This window comes from Scyliorhinus canicula, chromosome 11, assembly GCF_902713615.1.
Source record: "Scyliorhinus canicula chromosome 11, sScyCan1.1, whole genome shotgun sequence".
NCBI lineage: Eukaryota > Metazoa > Chordata > Chondrichthyes > Carcharhiniformes > Scyliorhinidae > Scyliorhinus > Scyliorhinus canicula.
This window is the reverse complement of record NC_052156.1, coordinates 146,346,125-146,362,617: the sequence shown is the minus strand read 5'-3', so window position 1 is coordinate 146,362,617 and position 16,493 is coordinate 146,346,125. Positions and strand designations below refer to the sequence as shown.

The following is a 16,493-nucleotide window of genomic DNA, read 5'->3' as shown; positions in this document are numbered from 1 at the left end:
TGTCAGAGGGTCAGTACGGAGGGAGCGCTGCACTGTCAGAGGAGCAGTACTGAGGGATTGCTGCACTGTCAGAGGGGCAGTACTGAGGTAGTACAGCACTGACAGAGGGACAGTACTGAGGTAGTACTGCACTGTTAGAGGGACAGTACCGAGGGAGCGCTGCACTGTCAGAGGGTCAGTACTGAAGGAGTGCTGCACTGTCAGAGGGTCAGTACTGAGGGAGAGCTGCACTGTCGGAGGGACAGTACTGAAGGAGTGCTGCACTATCAGAGGGTCAGTACTGAGGGAGGGCTGCACTGTCAGAGGGACAGTACTGAGGGAGCACTGCACTGTAGGAGGGACAGTACTGAAGGAGTGCTGCACTGTCAGAGGGTCAGTACTGAAGGAGTGCTGCACTGTCAGAGGGTCAGTACTGAGGTAGTACAGCACTTTCAGAGGGACAGTACTGAGGGAGAGCTGCACTGTCAGAGGGTCAGTACTGAGGTAGTACAGCACTTTCAGAGGGACAGGACTGAGGGGCAGCTGCACTGTCAGAGGGACAGTACTGAAGGAGTGCTGCACTGTCAAAGGGTCAGTACTGAGGTAGTACAGCACTTTCAGAGGGACAGTACTGAGGGAGAGCTCCACTGTCGGAGGGACAGTGCTGTTGGAGGGCTGCACTGTCAGAGGGACAGTGCTGAAGTAGGGCTGCACTGTCAGAGACACAGTGCTGTTGGAGATCTGCAATGTCAGAGAGACAGTGCTGACGGAGGGCTGCACTGTCAGAGGGACAGTGCTGTTGGAGGGCTGCACTGTCAGAGGGACAGTACTGAGGTAGTACAGCACTTTCAGAGGGACAGAACTGAGGGAGAGCTCCACTGTCGGAGGGACAGTACTGAGGGAGGGCTGCACTGTCAGAGGGACAGTGCTGTTGGAGGGATGCACTGTCAGAGGGACAGTGCTGTTGAAGGGAAGTCTTTCAAATAAGATGTTGTACTCAGTTACTATCTCAGGTGGATGTAAAATTCATACATCCAGCACATTGTGCGTTGTATTCATAGTGTTTTCTCCTTGAAGACTCTATGCCTGGACAGAGTGATGTCGGTGCCGTGGCCCCGGCCTAAGCTGATCCAGTGAGTTACCCACTATCACCAACCTACTCACCTGCTGCTTCCTGTGTGCCACCTCCCGCTCCTGTTTCTCGCGGGCCTGTCTTCGAGCTCGCTCCTCTTCTGCTCTCTTCCTGTTCTCTTCTTCACTGGCTTTGGCCATGTTCTCAAACCTCGACTTCAAACTGCTTGCACCACTGCTGGCTGCAGATAGAAACACAGAGAGGAGGAAAGTGACAGTAATGGAGAGAGACAAATGGAGGAGAAAGACAGAGAGGGAGAAAGAATGAGAGAGGGAGAGAGAAAGATGAAATGAGAGAAAAACAGTGAGAGAAAGAGAATAAGGATCAAGAAAGTCACACAAGTAGTGCCACGTGATAGCGAGGCTAGGAATAGGGAGTGAGTGCAGTTGAACACGTGGCTGCAGGAATGGTGTAGGAGGGAGGGCTTCAGGTATTTGGATAATTGGAGCACATTCTGGGGAAGGTGGGACCTGTACAAGCAGGATGGGTTGCATCTGAACCAGAGGGGCACCAATATCCTGGGGGGGAGGTTTTCTAGTACTCTTCGGGAGGGTTTAAACTAATTTGGCAGGGGAATGGGAACCGGATTTGTAGTCCAGCAACTAAGGAAGCTGATATTCAGGACGCCAAAGCACGTAGTGAGGCAGTGGGGAAGGTAATACTGTACTGACAAAGGAGAGTACTTGCAGGCAAGGAGATGGGTTGAAGTGTGTATACTTTAATGCAAGAAGCATCAGGAATAAGGTGGGTGAACTTAAGGCATGGATCGGTACTTGGGACTACGATGTGGTGGCCATCACAGAAACTTGGATAGAAGAGGGGCAGAAATGGTTGTTGGAGGTCCCTGGTTATAGATGTTTCAACAAGATTAGGGAGGATGGTAAAAGAGGTGGGGGGGGGGGGGGGTGGCATTGTTAATTAGAGATAGTATAACAGCTGCAGAAAGGCAGTTCGAGGGGGATCTGCCTGCTGAGGTAATATGGGTTGAAGTCAGAAATAGGAAAGGAGCAGTCACCTTGTTGGGAGTTTTCTATAGGCCCCCCCAATAGCAGCAGAGATGTGGAGGAACAGATTGGGAAACAGATTTTGGAAAGGTGCAGAAGTCACAGGGTAGTAGTCATGGGTGACTTCAACTTCCCAAACATTGAGTGGAAACTCTTTAGATCACACAGTTTGGATGGGGTAATGTTTGTGCAGTGTGTCCAGGAAGCTTTTCTAACACAGCATGTAGATTGTCCGACCAGAGGGGAGGCCATATTGGATTTAGTACTTGGTAATGAACCAGGGCAGGTGATAGATTTGTTAGTGGGGGAGCATTTTGGAGGTAGTGACCACAATTCTGTGACTTTCACTTTAGTTATGGAGAGGGATAGGTGCGTGCAACAGGGCAAGGTTTATAATTGGGGAAGGGTAAATACAATGCTGTCAGACAAGAATTGAAGTGTAGAAGTTGGGAACATAGGCTGTCAGGGAAGGACACAAGTGAAATGTGGAACTTGTTCAAGGAACAGGTACTGCGTGTCTTTGATATGTATGTCCCTGTCAGGCAGGGAAGAGATGGTCGAGTGAGGGAACCATGGTTGACAAGAGAGGTTGAATGTCTTGTTAAGAGGAAGAAGGAGACTTATGTAAGGCTGAAGAAACAAGGCTCAGACATGGCGCTGGAGGGATACAAGATAGCCAGGAGGGAACTGAAGAAAGGGATTAGGAGAGCTAAGAGAGGGCATGAAAAATCTTTGGCAGGTAGGATCAAGGAAAACCCCAAGGCCTTTTACACATATGTGAGAAATATGAGAATGACTAGAGCGAGGGTAGGTCCGATCAAGGACAGTAGCGGGAGATTGTGTATTGAGTCTGAAGAGATAGGAGAGGTCTTGAACGAGTACTTTTCTTCAGTATTTACAAACGAGAGGGGCCATATTGTTGGAGAGGACAGTGTGAAACAGACTGATAAGCTTGAGGAGATACTTGTCAGGAAGGAAGATGTGTTGCGCGTTTTGAAAAACTTGAGGATAGACAAGTCCCCCGGGCCTGACGGGATATATCCAAGGATTCTATGGGAAGCAAGAAATGAAATTGCAGAGCCGTTGGCAATGATCTTTTCGTCCTCGCTGTCAACAGGGGTGATACCAGAGGATTGGAGAGTGGCGAATGTCGTGCCCCTGTTTAAAAAAGGGAATAGGGATAACCCTGGGAATTACAGGCCAGTTAGTCTTACTTCGGTGGTAGGCAAAGTAATGGAAAGGGTACTGAGGGATAGGATTTCTGAGCATCTGGAAAGGAACTGCTTGATTAGTCAGCACGGATTTGTGAGGGGTAGGTCTTGCCTTACAAGTCTTATTGACTTCTTTGAGGAGGTGACCAAGCATGTGGATGACGGTAAAGCAGTGGATGTAGTGTACATGGATTTTAGTAAGGCATTTGATAAGGTTCCCCATTGTAGGCTTGTGCAGAAAGTAAGGAGGCATGGGATAGTGGGAAATTTGGCCAGTTGGATAACAAACTGGCTAACCGATAGAAGACAGAGAGTGGTGGTGGATGGCAAATATTCAACCTGGAGCCCAGTTATCAGTGGTGTACCGCAGGGATCAGTTCTGGGTCCTCTGCTGTTTGTGATTTTCATTAACGACTTGGATGAGGGAGTTGAAGGGTGGGTCAGTAAATTTGCAGATGATACGAAGATTGGTGGAGTTGTGGATAGTGAGGAGGGCTGTTGTTGGCTTCAAAGAGACATAGATAGAATGCAGAGCTGGGCTGAGAAGTGGCAGATGGAGTTTAACCCTGACAAGTGTGAGGTTGTCCATTTTGGAAGGACAAATATGAATGCGGAATACAGGGTTAACGGTAGGGTACTTGGCAATGTGGAGGAGCAAAGAGATCTTGGGGTCTATGTTCATAGATCTTTGAAAGTTGCCACTCAAGTGGATAGAGCTGTGAAGAAGGCCTATGGTGTGCTAGCGTTCATTAGCAGAGGGATTGAATTTAAGAGCCGTGAGGTGATGATGCAGCTGTACAAAACCTTGGTCAGGCCACATTTGGAGTACTGTGTGCAGTTCTGGTCGCCTCATTTTAGAAAGGATATGGAAGCTTTGGAAAAGGTGCAAAGGAGATTTACCAGGATGTTGCCTGGAATGGAGAGTAGGTCATACGAGGAAAGGTTGAGGGTGCTAGGCCTTTTCTCATTAGAACGGAGAAGGATGAGGGACGACTAGATAGAGGTTTATAAGATGATTAGGGGAATAGATAGAGTACACAGTCAGAGACTTTTTCCCCGGGTGGAACACACCATTACAAGAGGACATAAATTTAAGATAAATGGTGGAAGATATAGAGGGGATGTCAGAGGTAAGTTCTTTACCCAGAGAGTAGTGGGGGCATGGAATGCACTGCCTATGGAAGTAGTTGAGTCGGAAACGTTAGAGACCTTCAAGCGGCTATTGGATAGGTACATGGATTAGGGTAGAATAATGGAGTGTAGGTTAACTTCTTAAGGGCAGCATGGTAGCATTGTGGATAGCACAATTGCTTCACAGCTCCAGCGTCCCAAGTTCGATTTCGACTTGGGTCACTGTCTGTGTGGAGTCTGCACATCCTCCCTGTGACTGCTTGGGTTTCCTCCAGGTACTCCGGTTTCCTCCCACAGTCCAAAGATGTGCAGGTTGGGTGGATTGGCCATGAAAAATTGTCCAAAATTCTTTGATTAACCTAGGACAAAAGTTCGGTGCAACATCGTGGGCCGAAGGGCCTGTTCTGTGCTGTATTTCTCTATCTCTATCTATCTAAGTAGAGGCAGGAGATTCCGGGAGGAGGGAGACATAGTGAGGAGCAAGAGAGTGGGAACACTGGCACAGGGAGAGGGAACACTGGCACAGGGAGAGGGAACACTGGCACAGGGAGAGGAACACTGGCACAGGGAGAGGGAACATTGGGGCAGGGAGAGGGAACACTGGCACAGGGAGAGGGAACACTGGGGCAGGGAGAGGGAACACTGGCACAGGGAGAGGGAACACTGGGGCAGGGAGAGGGAACACTGGGGCAGGGAGAGGGAACACTGGGGCAGGGAGAGGGAACACTGGGGCAGGGAGAGGGAACACTGGGGCAGGGAGAGGGAACACTGGCACAGGGAGGGGAACATTGGCACAGGGAGGGGGAACACTGGAACAGGGAGAGGGAACACTGGCATAGGGAGAGGGAACATTGGCATAGGGAGAGGGAACATTGGCACAGGGAGGGGAACATTGGCGCAGGGAGGGGGAACACTGGAACAGGGAGAGGGAACACTGGGGCAGGGAGAGGGAACACTGGGGCAGGGAGAGGGAACACTGGCACAGGGAGGGGAACATTGGCACAGGGTGGGGAACATTGGCACAGGGAGAGGGAACAATGGCATAGGGAGAGGGAACATTGGCACAGGGAGGGGGAACACTGGAACAGGGAGAGGGAACAATGGCACAGGGAGAGGGAACACTGGGGCAGGGAGAGGGAACACTGGCACAGGGAGGGGAACATTGGCACAGGGTGGGGAACATTGGCACAGGGAGAGGGAACAATGGCATAGGGAGAGGGAACATTGGCACAGGGAGGGGGAACACTGGAACAGGGAGAGGGAACAATGGCACAGGGAGAGGGAACACTGGGGCAGGGAGAGGGAACACTGGCACAGGGAGGGGAACATTGGCACAGGGAGAGAGAACATTGACACAGGGAGAGAGAACACTGGCACAGGGAGAGTGAACATTGGCACAGGGAGAGGGAACACTGGCACAGGGAGAGGGAACACTGGGGCAGGGAGAGGGAACACTGGCGCAGGGAGAGGGAACACTGGCACAGGGAGAGGAACACTGGCACAGGGAGAGGGAACACTGGCACAGGGAGAGAGAACATTGACACAGGGAGAGAGAACACTGGCACAGGGAGAGTGAACATTGGCACAGGGAGAGGGAACACTGGCACAGGGAGAGGGAACACTGGGGCAGGGAGAGGGAACACTGGCGCAGGGAGAGGGAACACTGGCACAGGGAGAGGGAACACTGGCACAGGGAGAGGAACACTGGCACAGGGAGAGGGAACACTGGGGCAGGGAGAGGGAACACTGGGGCAGGGAGAGGGAACACTGGCGCAGGGAGAGGGAACACTGGCACAGGGAGAGGGAACACTGGCACAGGGAGAGGAACACTGGCACAGGGAGAGGGAACACTGGGGCAGGGAGAGGGAACACTGGAACAGGGAGAGGGAACACTGGCACAGGGAGAGGGAACATTGGCACAGGGAGAGGGAACACTGGCACAGGGAGAGGGAACATTGGCACAGGGAGAGAGAACATTGGGGCAGGGAGAGGGAACACTGGCACAGGGAGAGGGAACACTGGCACAGGGAGAGAGAACATTGGCACAGGGAGAGGGAACACTGGGGCAGGGAGAGGGAACACTGGCGCAGGGAGAGGGAACACTGGCACAGGGAGAGGAACACTGGCACAGGGAGAGGGAACACTGGCACAGGGAGAGGGAACACTGGCACAGGGAGAGGAACACTGGCACAGGGAGAGGGAACACTGGGGCAGGGAGAGGAACACTGGGGCAGGGAGAGGGAACATTGGCACAGGGAGAGAGAACATTGACACAGGGAGAGAGAACACTGGCACAGGGAGAGTGAACATTGGCACAGGGAGAGGGAACACTGGCACAGGGAGAGGGAACACTGGCACAGGGAGAGGGAACACTGGCACAGGGAGAGGGAACACTGGCGCAGGGAGAGGGAACACTGGCACAGGGAGAGGGAACACTGGCACAGGGGGAGGAACACTGGCACAGGGAGAGGGAACACTGGGGCAGGGAGAGGGAACACTGGGGCAGGGAGAGGGAACACTGGCGCAGGGAGAGGGAACACTGGCACAGGGAGAGGAACACTGGCACAGGGAGAGGGAACACTGGGGCAGGGAGAGGGAACACTGGCACAGGGAGAGGGAACACTGGGGCAGGGAGAGGGAACACTGGCACAGGGAGAGGGAACACTGGCACAGGGAGAGGGAACACTGGGGCAGGGAGAGGGAACACTGGCACAGGGAGAGGGAACACTGGCACAGGGAGAGGGAACACTGGGGCAGGGAGAGGGAACACTGGCACAGGGAGAGGGAACACTGGGGCAGGGAGAGGGAACACTGGCACAGGGAGAGGGAACACTGGCACAGGGAGAAGGAACGCTGGCACAGTGAACACTGGGACATAGTGTGAGAACACTGGCACAGTGAATAGTGGGACACAGTGTGAGAACACTGACACAGTGAACACTGGGACACAGTGTGAGAACACTGGCACAGTGAATAGTGGGACACAGTGTGAGAACACTGACACAGTGAACACTGGGACACAGTGTGAGAACACTGACACAGTGAACACTGGGACACAGTGTGAGAACACTGGCACAGTGAATAGTGGGACGCAGTGTGAGAACACTGACACAGTGAACACTGGGACACAGTGTGAGAACACTGGCACAGTGAATAGTGGGACGCAGTGTGAGAACACTGACACAAGGAACACTGGGGCACAATGTGAGAACACTGGCACAGTGAACACTGGGACACATTGTGAGAACACTGACACAGTGAACACTGGGACACAGTGTGAGAACACTGACACAGTGAACACTGGGACACAGTGTGAGAACACTGACACAGTGAACACTGGGACACAGTGTGAGAACACTGGCACAGTGAACACTGGGACACAGTGTGAGAACACTGGCACAGTGAACACTGGGACACAGTGTGAGAACACTGGCACAGTGAATAGTGGGACGCAGTGTGAGAACACTGACACAGTGAACACTGGGACACAGTGTGAGAACACTGGCACAGTGAACACTGGGACACAGTGTGAGAACACTGACACAGTGAACACTGGGACACAGTGTGAGAACACTGGCACAGTGAACACTGGGACACATTGTGAGAACACTGACACAGTGAACAGTGGGACACAGTGTGAGAACACTGGCACAGTGAACACTGGGACACAGTGTGAGAACACTGGCACAGTGAACACTGGGACATAGTGTGAGAACACTGACACAGTGAACACTGGGACACAGTGTGAGAACACTGGCACAGTGAACAGTGGGACACAGTGTGAGAACACTGGCACAGTGAACACTGGGACACAGTGTGAGAACACTGACACAGTGAACACTGGGACACAGTGTGAGAACACTGGCACAGTGAACAGTGGGACACAGTGTGAGAACACTGGCACAGTGAACACTGGGACACATTGTGATAACACTGACACAGTGAACACTGGGACACAGTGTGAGAACACTGACACAGTGAACACTGGGACACAGTGTGAGAACACTGGCACAGTGAACACTGGGACACATTGTGATAACACTGACACAGTGAACACTGGGACACAGTGTGAGAACACTGGCACAGTGAACACTGGGACACAGTGTGAGAACACTGGCACAGTGAACAGTGGGACACAGTGTGAGAACACTGGCACAGTGAACACTGGGACACAGTGTGTGAACACTGGCACAGTGAACACTGGGACATAGTGTGAGAACACTGGCACAGTGAACACTGGGACACAGTGTGAGAACACTGGCACAGTGAATAGTGGGACACAGTGTGAGAACACTGGCACAGTGAACACTGGGACATAGTGTGAGAACACTGGCACAGTGAACACTGGGACATAGTGTGAGAACACTGGCACAGTGAACACTGGGACATAGTGTGAGAACACTGGCACAGTGAACACTGGGACACAGTGTGAGAACACTGGCACAGTTAACACTGGGACATAGTGTGAGAACACTGGCACAGTTAACACTGGGACATAGTGTGAGAACACTGACACAGTGAACACTGGGACACAGTGTGAGAACACTGGCACAGTGAATAGTGGGACACAGTGTGAGAACACTGGCACAGTGAACACTGGGACACAGTGTGAGAACACTGGCACAGTGAACACTGGGACATAGTGTGAGAACACTGGCACAGTGAACACTGGGACACAGTGTGAGAACACTGGCACAGTGAACACTGGGACACTGTGAGAACACTGGCACAGTGAGCACTGGGACACAGTGTGAGAACACTGACACAGTGAACACTGGGACACAGTGTGAGAACACTGGCACAGTGAACACTGGGACACATTGTGAGAACACGGGCACAGTGAGCACTGGGACATAGTGTGAGAACACTGACACAGTGAACACTGAGACACAGTGTGAGAACACTGGCACAGTGAACACTGGGACACAGTGTGAGAACACTGGCACAGTGAACACTGGGACACAGTGTGAGAACACTGGCACAGTGAACACTGGGACACAGTGTGAGAACACTGGCACAGTGAACACTGGGACACATTGTGAGAACACTGGCACAGTGAACACTGGGACACTGTGAGAACACTGGCACAGTGAGCACTGGGACACTGTGAGAACATTGGCACAGTGAGCACTGGGACACTGTGAGAACACTGGCACAGTGAACACTGGGACATAGTGTGAGAACACTGACACAGTGAACACTGAGACACAGTGTGAGAACACTGGCACAGTGAACACTGGGACATAGTGTGAGAACACTGGCACAGTGAACACTGGGACACAGTGTGAGAACACTGGCACAGTGAACACTGGGACATAGTGTGAGAACACTGACACAGTGAACACTGAGACACAGTGTGAGAACACTGGCACAGTGAACACTGAGACACAGTGTGAGAACACTGGCACAGTGAACACTGGGACACATTGTGAGAACACTGACACAGTGAACACTGGGACACAGTGTGAGAACACTGGCACAGTGAATAGTGGGACACAGTGTGAGAACACTGGCACAGTGAACACTGGGACACAGTGTGAGAACACTGGCACAGTGAACACTGGGACATAGTGTGAGAACACTGGCACAGTGAACACTGGGACACAGTGTGAGAACACTGGCACAGTGAACACTGGGACATAGTGTGAGAACACTGACACAGTGAACACTGAGACACAGTGTGAGAACACTGGCACAGTGAACACTGAGACACAGTGTGAGAACACTGGCACAGTGAACACTGGGACACATTGTGAGAACACTGACACAGTGAACACTGGGACACAGTGTGAGAACACTGGCACAGTGAATAGTGGGACACAGTGTGAGAACACTGGCACAGTGAACACTGGGACACAGTGTGAGAACACTGGCACAGTGAACACTGGGACATAGTGTGAGAACACTGGCACAGTGAACACTGGGACACAGTGTGAGAACACTGGCACAGTGAACACTGGGACACTGTGAGAACACTGGCACAGTGAGCACTGGGACACAGTGTGAGAACACTGACACAGTGAACACTGGGACACAGTGTGAGAACACTGGCACAGTGAACACTGGGACACATTGTGAGAACACGGGCACAGTGAGCACTGGGACATAGTGTGAGAACACTGACACAGTGAACACTGAGACACAGTGTGAGAACACTGGCACAGTGAACACTGGGACACAGTGTGAGAACACTGGCACAGTGAACACTGGGACACAGTGTGAGAACACTGGCACAGTGAACACTGGGACACATTGTGAGAACACTGGCACAGTGAACACTGGGACACTGTGAGAACACTGGCACAGTGAGCACTGGGACACTGTGAGAACATTGGCACAGTGAGCACTGGGACACTGTGAGAACACTGGCACAGTGAACACTGGGACATAGTGTGAGAACACTGACACAGTGAACACTGAGACACAGTGTGAGAACACTGGCACAGTGAACACTGGGACATAGTGTGAGAACACTGGCACAGTGAACACTGGGACACAGTGTGAGAACACTGGCACAGTGAACACTGGGACATAGTGTGAGAACACTGACACAGTGAACACTGAGACACAGTGTGAGAACACTGGCACAGTGAACACTGGGACACATTGTGAGAACACTGACACAGTGAACACTGGGACACAGTGTGAGAACACTGGCACAGTGAACACTGGGACACAGTGTGAGAACACTGGCACAGTGAGCACTGGGACACAGTGTGAGAACACTGACACAGTGAACACTGGGACACAGTGTGAGAACACTGGCACAGTGAACACTGGGACACAGTGTGAGAACACTGGCACAGTGAACACTGGGACACAGTGTGAGAACACTGGCACAGTGAACACTGGGACACAGTGTGAAAACACTGACACAGTGAACACTGGGACACAGTGTGAGAACACTGGCACAGTGAGCACTGGGACATAGTGTGAGAACACTGACACAGTGAACACTGGGACATAGTGTGAGAACACTGGCACAGTGAATAGTGGGACGCAGTGTGAGAACACTGACACAGTGAACACTGGGACATAGTGTGAGAACACTGGCACAGTGAACACTGGGACACAGTGTGAGAACACTGGCACAGTGAACACTGGGACACAGTGTGAAAACACTGGCACAGTGAACACTGGGACACAGTGTGAGAACACTGACACAGTGAACAGTGGGACACAGTGTGAGAACACTGGCACAGTGAACACTGGGACATAGTGTGAGAACACTGGCATGGTGGAATTTCCATCCCCTTTATGTTTTGAAATTCAACACATTATAAAAGTGGGAGGGAGTTACAGGGAAAATTGTTCACCGTGGAGCTGAGTTATATGGAGAACAAAAGCTGTTTAGGGCATTAGATCTTTGCAGAGAGCGGGGCTACACTTCAATCACCGGTCAGCACCAACCTGATTCCAGTAATGGCTTGCTGGAATTGGCCTCAGTACCTCTGGCCTAAGCCAGGGTGGGGGCAGGGGTGTGGCACGGAGTTAAAAAATAAGCCATGTGCCCGCAATCCAGCTGCTGATCAATGGTAATCCACTCCCTGGAGTGCCGGTGTGTCACTGGCACCAAGGGGTGGGTGGGACTGGTGCTCCCAATGGGCGTGGGTGTGTCACTGGCACCAAGGGGTGGGTGTGACTGGTGCTCCCAATGGGCGTGGGTGTGTCACTGGCACCAAGGGGTGGGTGGGACTGGTGCTCCCAATGGGCGTGGGTGTGTCACTGGCACCAAGGGGTGGGTGTGACTGGTGCTCCCAAGGGGCGTGGGTGTGTCACTGGCACCAAGGGGTGGGTGTGACTGGTGCTCCGGAGGGGCTCAAGGTTTGTCACTAGCATTAAAGGACATGGTCAGTCTTGGTTGTGACACTATCTATTGCTGACAGTCCCAGTCTAGAATTGATGAGATTTTGGAGCGTTAGGCTGTTGCTTATGGAACTAAACGTGGGCAACGTGTAAAGCATGCAGGAGAAAAGGGACGGGGAGGGGGGGTGGTGGAGGGAGCAAGAGGGGGAGTTGAAATGTAAATGCGTGGATTTTTTGGTCATCTGTTGACAGAAACAACTTGGCAACATCTCAAGGTTGACTCAGGGTCCCTGGCACCAAACTCACCAGCTTCCACTGGCGTTGTCTTCTGATAGGCCGAGGTTGGACTCTCCATCTCAGTGAAAGAGGCTGCGTTCTGCAACATGAATTGGTAAAATAGACCATCACACTACTGAGGGGGGAAAAGGCAAACCCGAGCTTTGCAGTCACCATGCCCAGGGACTGGCAGTACGCAGCACACCGACTCCACACCCACCTCCAGCAGCCAATGCAGGGTGGTGCAGCTAGAGTGGCCCTCCACCTCCCTCACGGGATAATAAAGAAAATATTTTGACCCATGCGGGTCCCCTATATGTCTCTGAAGGCCGAACTCCAGACAGAGGCCTGCCCACAGGTTTTCATCCTGCAGCCTGGTCAGTCAGCTGACGGTCAAAATACCCGGGGCAGGATCAAGAAGGTTTAAATATAAAACAACCAACCAGAATACAAGACTGTTCCATGTTCTTTGATGCTCGCACTCAAAACAAACCCATGAGTTTCAGTTTTGAAAATTTAAATTGACCTCTGGTATCCACAAGCCCCATCAGCGAAGGAGTCCCGGATTTCCTCTCTGCTCTTATCATAGAATTCATGGAATTTTCAGTGCAGAAGGAGGCCATTCGGCCCATCGAGTCTGCACTGGTTCTTGGAAAGAGCACCCACTTAAACCCACATCGCTTCACAGCACCAGGGACCCGGGTTCGATTCCCGCTTGGGTCACTGTCTCTGCAGAGTCTACATGTTCTCCGCGTGTCTGCGGGGATTTCCTCCGGGTGCTCCGGTTTCCTCCCACAAATCCCTAAAGACATGCCTCTTTGGTGAATTGGACAGTCTGAATTCTCCCTCAGTGTACCCGAACAGGCGCCGGAATGTGACAACTAGGGGATTTTCACAGTAATTTCATTGCCGTGCGAATGTAAGCCTACTTGTGACAATAATAAAGATTATTATAATTATTATTAAGACCATAAAACATACTGGGCGGCATGTGGCACAGTGGTTAGCACTGGGACTGTGGCGCTGAGGACCCAGATTCGAATCTCGGCCCTGGGTCACTGTCCTCGTGGAGTTTGCACATTCTCCCCATGTCTGCGTGGGTTTCACCCCCACAACCCAAAAGATTTAGATGGATGGCCACGCTAAATTGCCCCTTAATTGGAAAAAAAATTGGGTACTCTAAATTAATTTTTTAAAATAACCATAAGACATAGGAGCAGAAGCAGGCCATTCAGCCCATCAAGTCTGCTCTGCCATTCAATCATGGCTGATATGTTTCTCTTCCCTATTCTCCTGCATTCTCCCCATAACCCCTGATCCCCTTATTAATCAAGAACCTGTCTATCACTGTCTTAGGGACACTCACTGATTTGGCCCCCACAACCAACTGTGGCAAAGAGTTCCACGTTCCACATTCCAACCAGTCGGATTTATTTTTGAACCTATGCATTTGTTTTTAATGAGTTGTGTATCTAGATAGCTAATGGCTGTGTTTGCTGTAAATGCAGTGCAGCGTAGCTGTACTGTCTTACTCCGTGACATTATTAAGAGCAATAGAGCAGACAGCGACCAGAAGCAGAGAAGCTCGTCAAACAACTACTCAAGACGGTGATTAAAACAACCTTCGGTGGGACAGAGGGGAGGGGAATGGAGCGGGGGATCGGGATGGGGAGGGAGGGGAGGTTTCTGATCCACCGGGTGACGGACACAGTAGCCAGGTTTCCCCACGGTTTCAGGATCTCCCACTCCGGAGCCTCTCTTCAATCCAGGCCTGTCATCGGGAAGAAGCCCCGGAGGTGCAAACATGGGAGTTTGTAATCCGGAATTGTCGCTGTCACTGGGTGGATCAGAAGCCTCTCCATCCCATATGTGGGAATACTGCACGCAGACTATCCCCCCTGACATGGAGCTCAGAAACTGGTCTAATGACTTCAGAATCTGAGTACGATCGAACCGGCATGGTGTCTTCTTCAAATTACGTCATTGGTTTTCTGCGCATACTCAGATGGGTATCGGCAGCCACCTTATGTTGGCAGGAGATATATTGATACCTAAATCTCTTTGCTCCTTTACAGCCCCTAGTCTCACCCCAAGGTATTGCTCTGATCTATTTTGCTCAGATCGAAAGTGGATGATCTCACACTTTTCCACACTGAACTCCTATTCGCTTTAGTTATGTACATTCAGTCTGTGCATGCCCTTTTGTACTTTCTGCTCTCTCCATTTATGGACCTACTGTGCCTCCCAATGTGGCATTAACTGCAAACTTCCAAATATAACTCTTTATTCCTTCCTCCAATCATTAATGAAGATGGGGAAAGGCTGAGGCTCGAGTACATAGTTGCTGGGGGACACCACATCCCACCAACCAGAGAACATTCTCTCTATCCCGACTCAGTGTCTCCTACCCCACAAACAATTTCCAACCCATGTCACAAGATCACCTCCAATTCTGCGTGTTCCCATTTTAATGATAATCTTTTAAGGTGGGTTTTCTCTGATGGTGCATCACCCCTTCTGTAAAGGATGAGATTGTCTGTCCAGGTGATGTGCTCAAGTCTTATCCTTAGAGGCCAAACCGCTACCAACTGATCAAAACTGACCCTCCAAGGCTGACGTCAATGAAGGTGAAGAAGTTTGAAAGTTTATATGATAGAATCATAGAATTTACAGTGCAGAAGGAGGCCATTCAGCCCATCGAGTCTGCACCGGCTGTTGGAAAGAGCACCCTATCCAAACCCACACCTCCACCCTATCCCACGCAGACACGGGAAGAACATGCAAACTCTGCACAGACAGTGACCCAAGCCGGGAATCGAACCTGGGACCCTGGAGCTGTGAAGCAATTGTGCCAACCGCTATGCTACCGTGCTGCCCGACAGGAAGTATGAAGGTCATAAGAAATAGGAGCAGGAGTAGGCCATTCGGCCTATCGAGCCTGCTCAACCATTCAATAAGATCATGGCTGGTTTGATTGTGTCCTAGAAGAGATACAAATATGCAGATGACCATCGATGATACATTGTTACAACACCAATCATTGATGCAATGTATAAAAATATTCCAGGTCTCTAATCCATTGACACACTGATGTCAAGGGCAGAATATCAGCAAGGAAAAGAGAAGGGAAGTGTATCAAGAAGTTGTGAAGCCATGGTCTGGTTTACAAGGCTGTTGGAGGGAAGGAAGACTCAGAGAGAGGGCAAGTTCCGTGACTCTGAGGCCGTGGCATGCTTTATTACAGAGAGTTGTGACGCATCTCATGGAGTTTACAGTCAGTAAGGGCCTACCTTGTCCATCCTGTCCTGCTGCACCCCATATCGCCCACCGAAGCCCTTGGCATAATCTGCAGAAGGAGGGCACAAAGCAGAGAGATGATAAAAACATTACCAAAGCCACCAGTTTAATGGAACAGAAGCTTTTGCTTTGTCCCCACTTCCACCACTCTTCTCCTGAGGGTGCTGAGTCTTGTAGGCTACAGTTTCACAATCACCAGCAGCCTTCCGGTGCCTCACCAAGCTATTTGATTGTGGTGACGAACTGCAGTCAATCTGGACCCCTTCCTCAGCCCGTGTCTACTTTCAGGCAAACTCCGAAGGCCTCTCTCGATAGTGGTTCGGAGCAAGACCTCTGTCAGATCTTTCCTCACCCAACCTCCAGGGAACTGAGGTCAGCGGTGCTGCTCCGAGATTGACTAATCCAGAGCAGCCAAGGATTGAGCCTTGTTGGGCCTTCAAAATGGCTCAGTGCCGGCCTGAGCTGTACAAGTAGGATCATAACAACCGCAGGAGGCCATTCAGCCCCTCGGGCCTGTTCTGCTGTTCAATTAGATCATGACCGCTCTGTATCCTAACTCCAGATGAGTTAGTAATTAGGAGACGTTAGGGATTTTGCAGCATTATCACGGTCTTCAGCTCCTGGTGTGAGGGAACAGTGTTGCGCGAACTCGATCAA

The 16,493-nt window shown here is 51.3% G+C and overlaps 1 protein-coding gene across 2 annotated transcripts in view; it reads right to left on the bottom strand.

Annotated features, from left to right (window-relative positions):
* The window catches only part of hcls1 (hematopoietic cell-specific Lyn substrate 1), a 60,935-nt gene that overhangs the window by 8,090 nt on the left and 36,352 nt on the right, over positions 1-16,493 (bottom strand). For both annotated transcript variants that reach the window (XM_038811685.1, XM_038811686.1), the window contains exons 9-11: positions 15,830-15,885; positions 12,570-12,639; positions 1,144-1,292 (exon numbers count right to left, since the gene is read on the bottom strand). In XM_038811685.1, the coding sequence (XP_038667613.1) occupies positions 1,144-1,292; positions 12,570-12,639; positions 15,830-15,885 (275 nt within the window). The remainder of the gene's footprint in view (positions 1-1,143; positions 1,293-12,569; positions 12,640-15,829; positions 15,886-16,493) is intronic.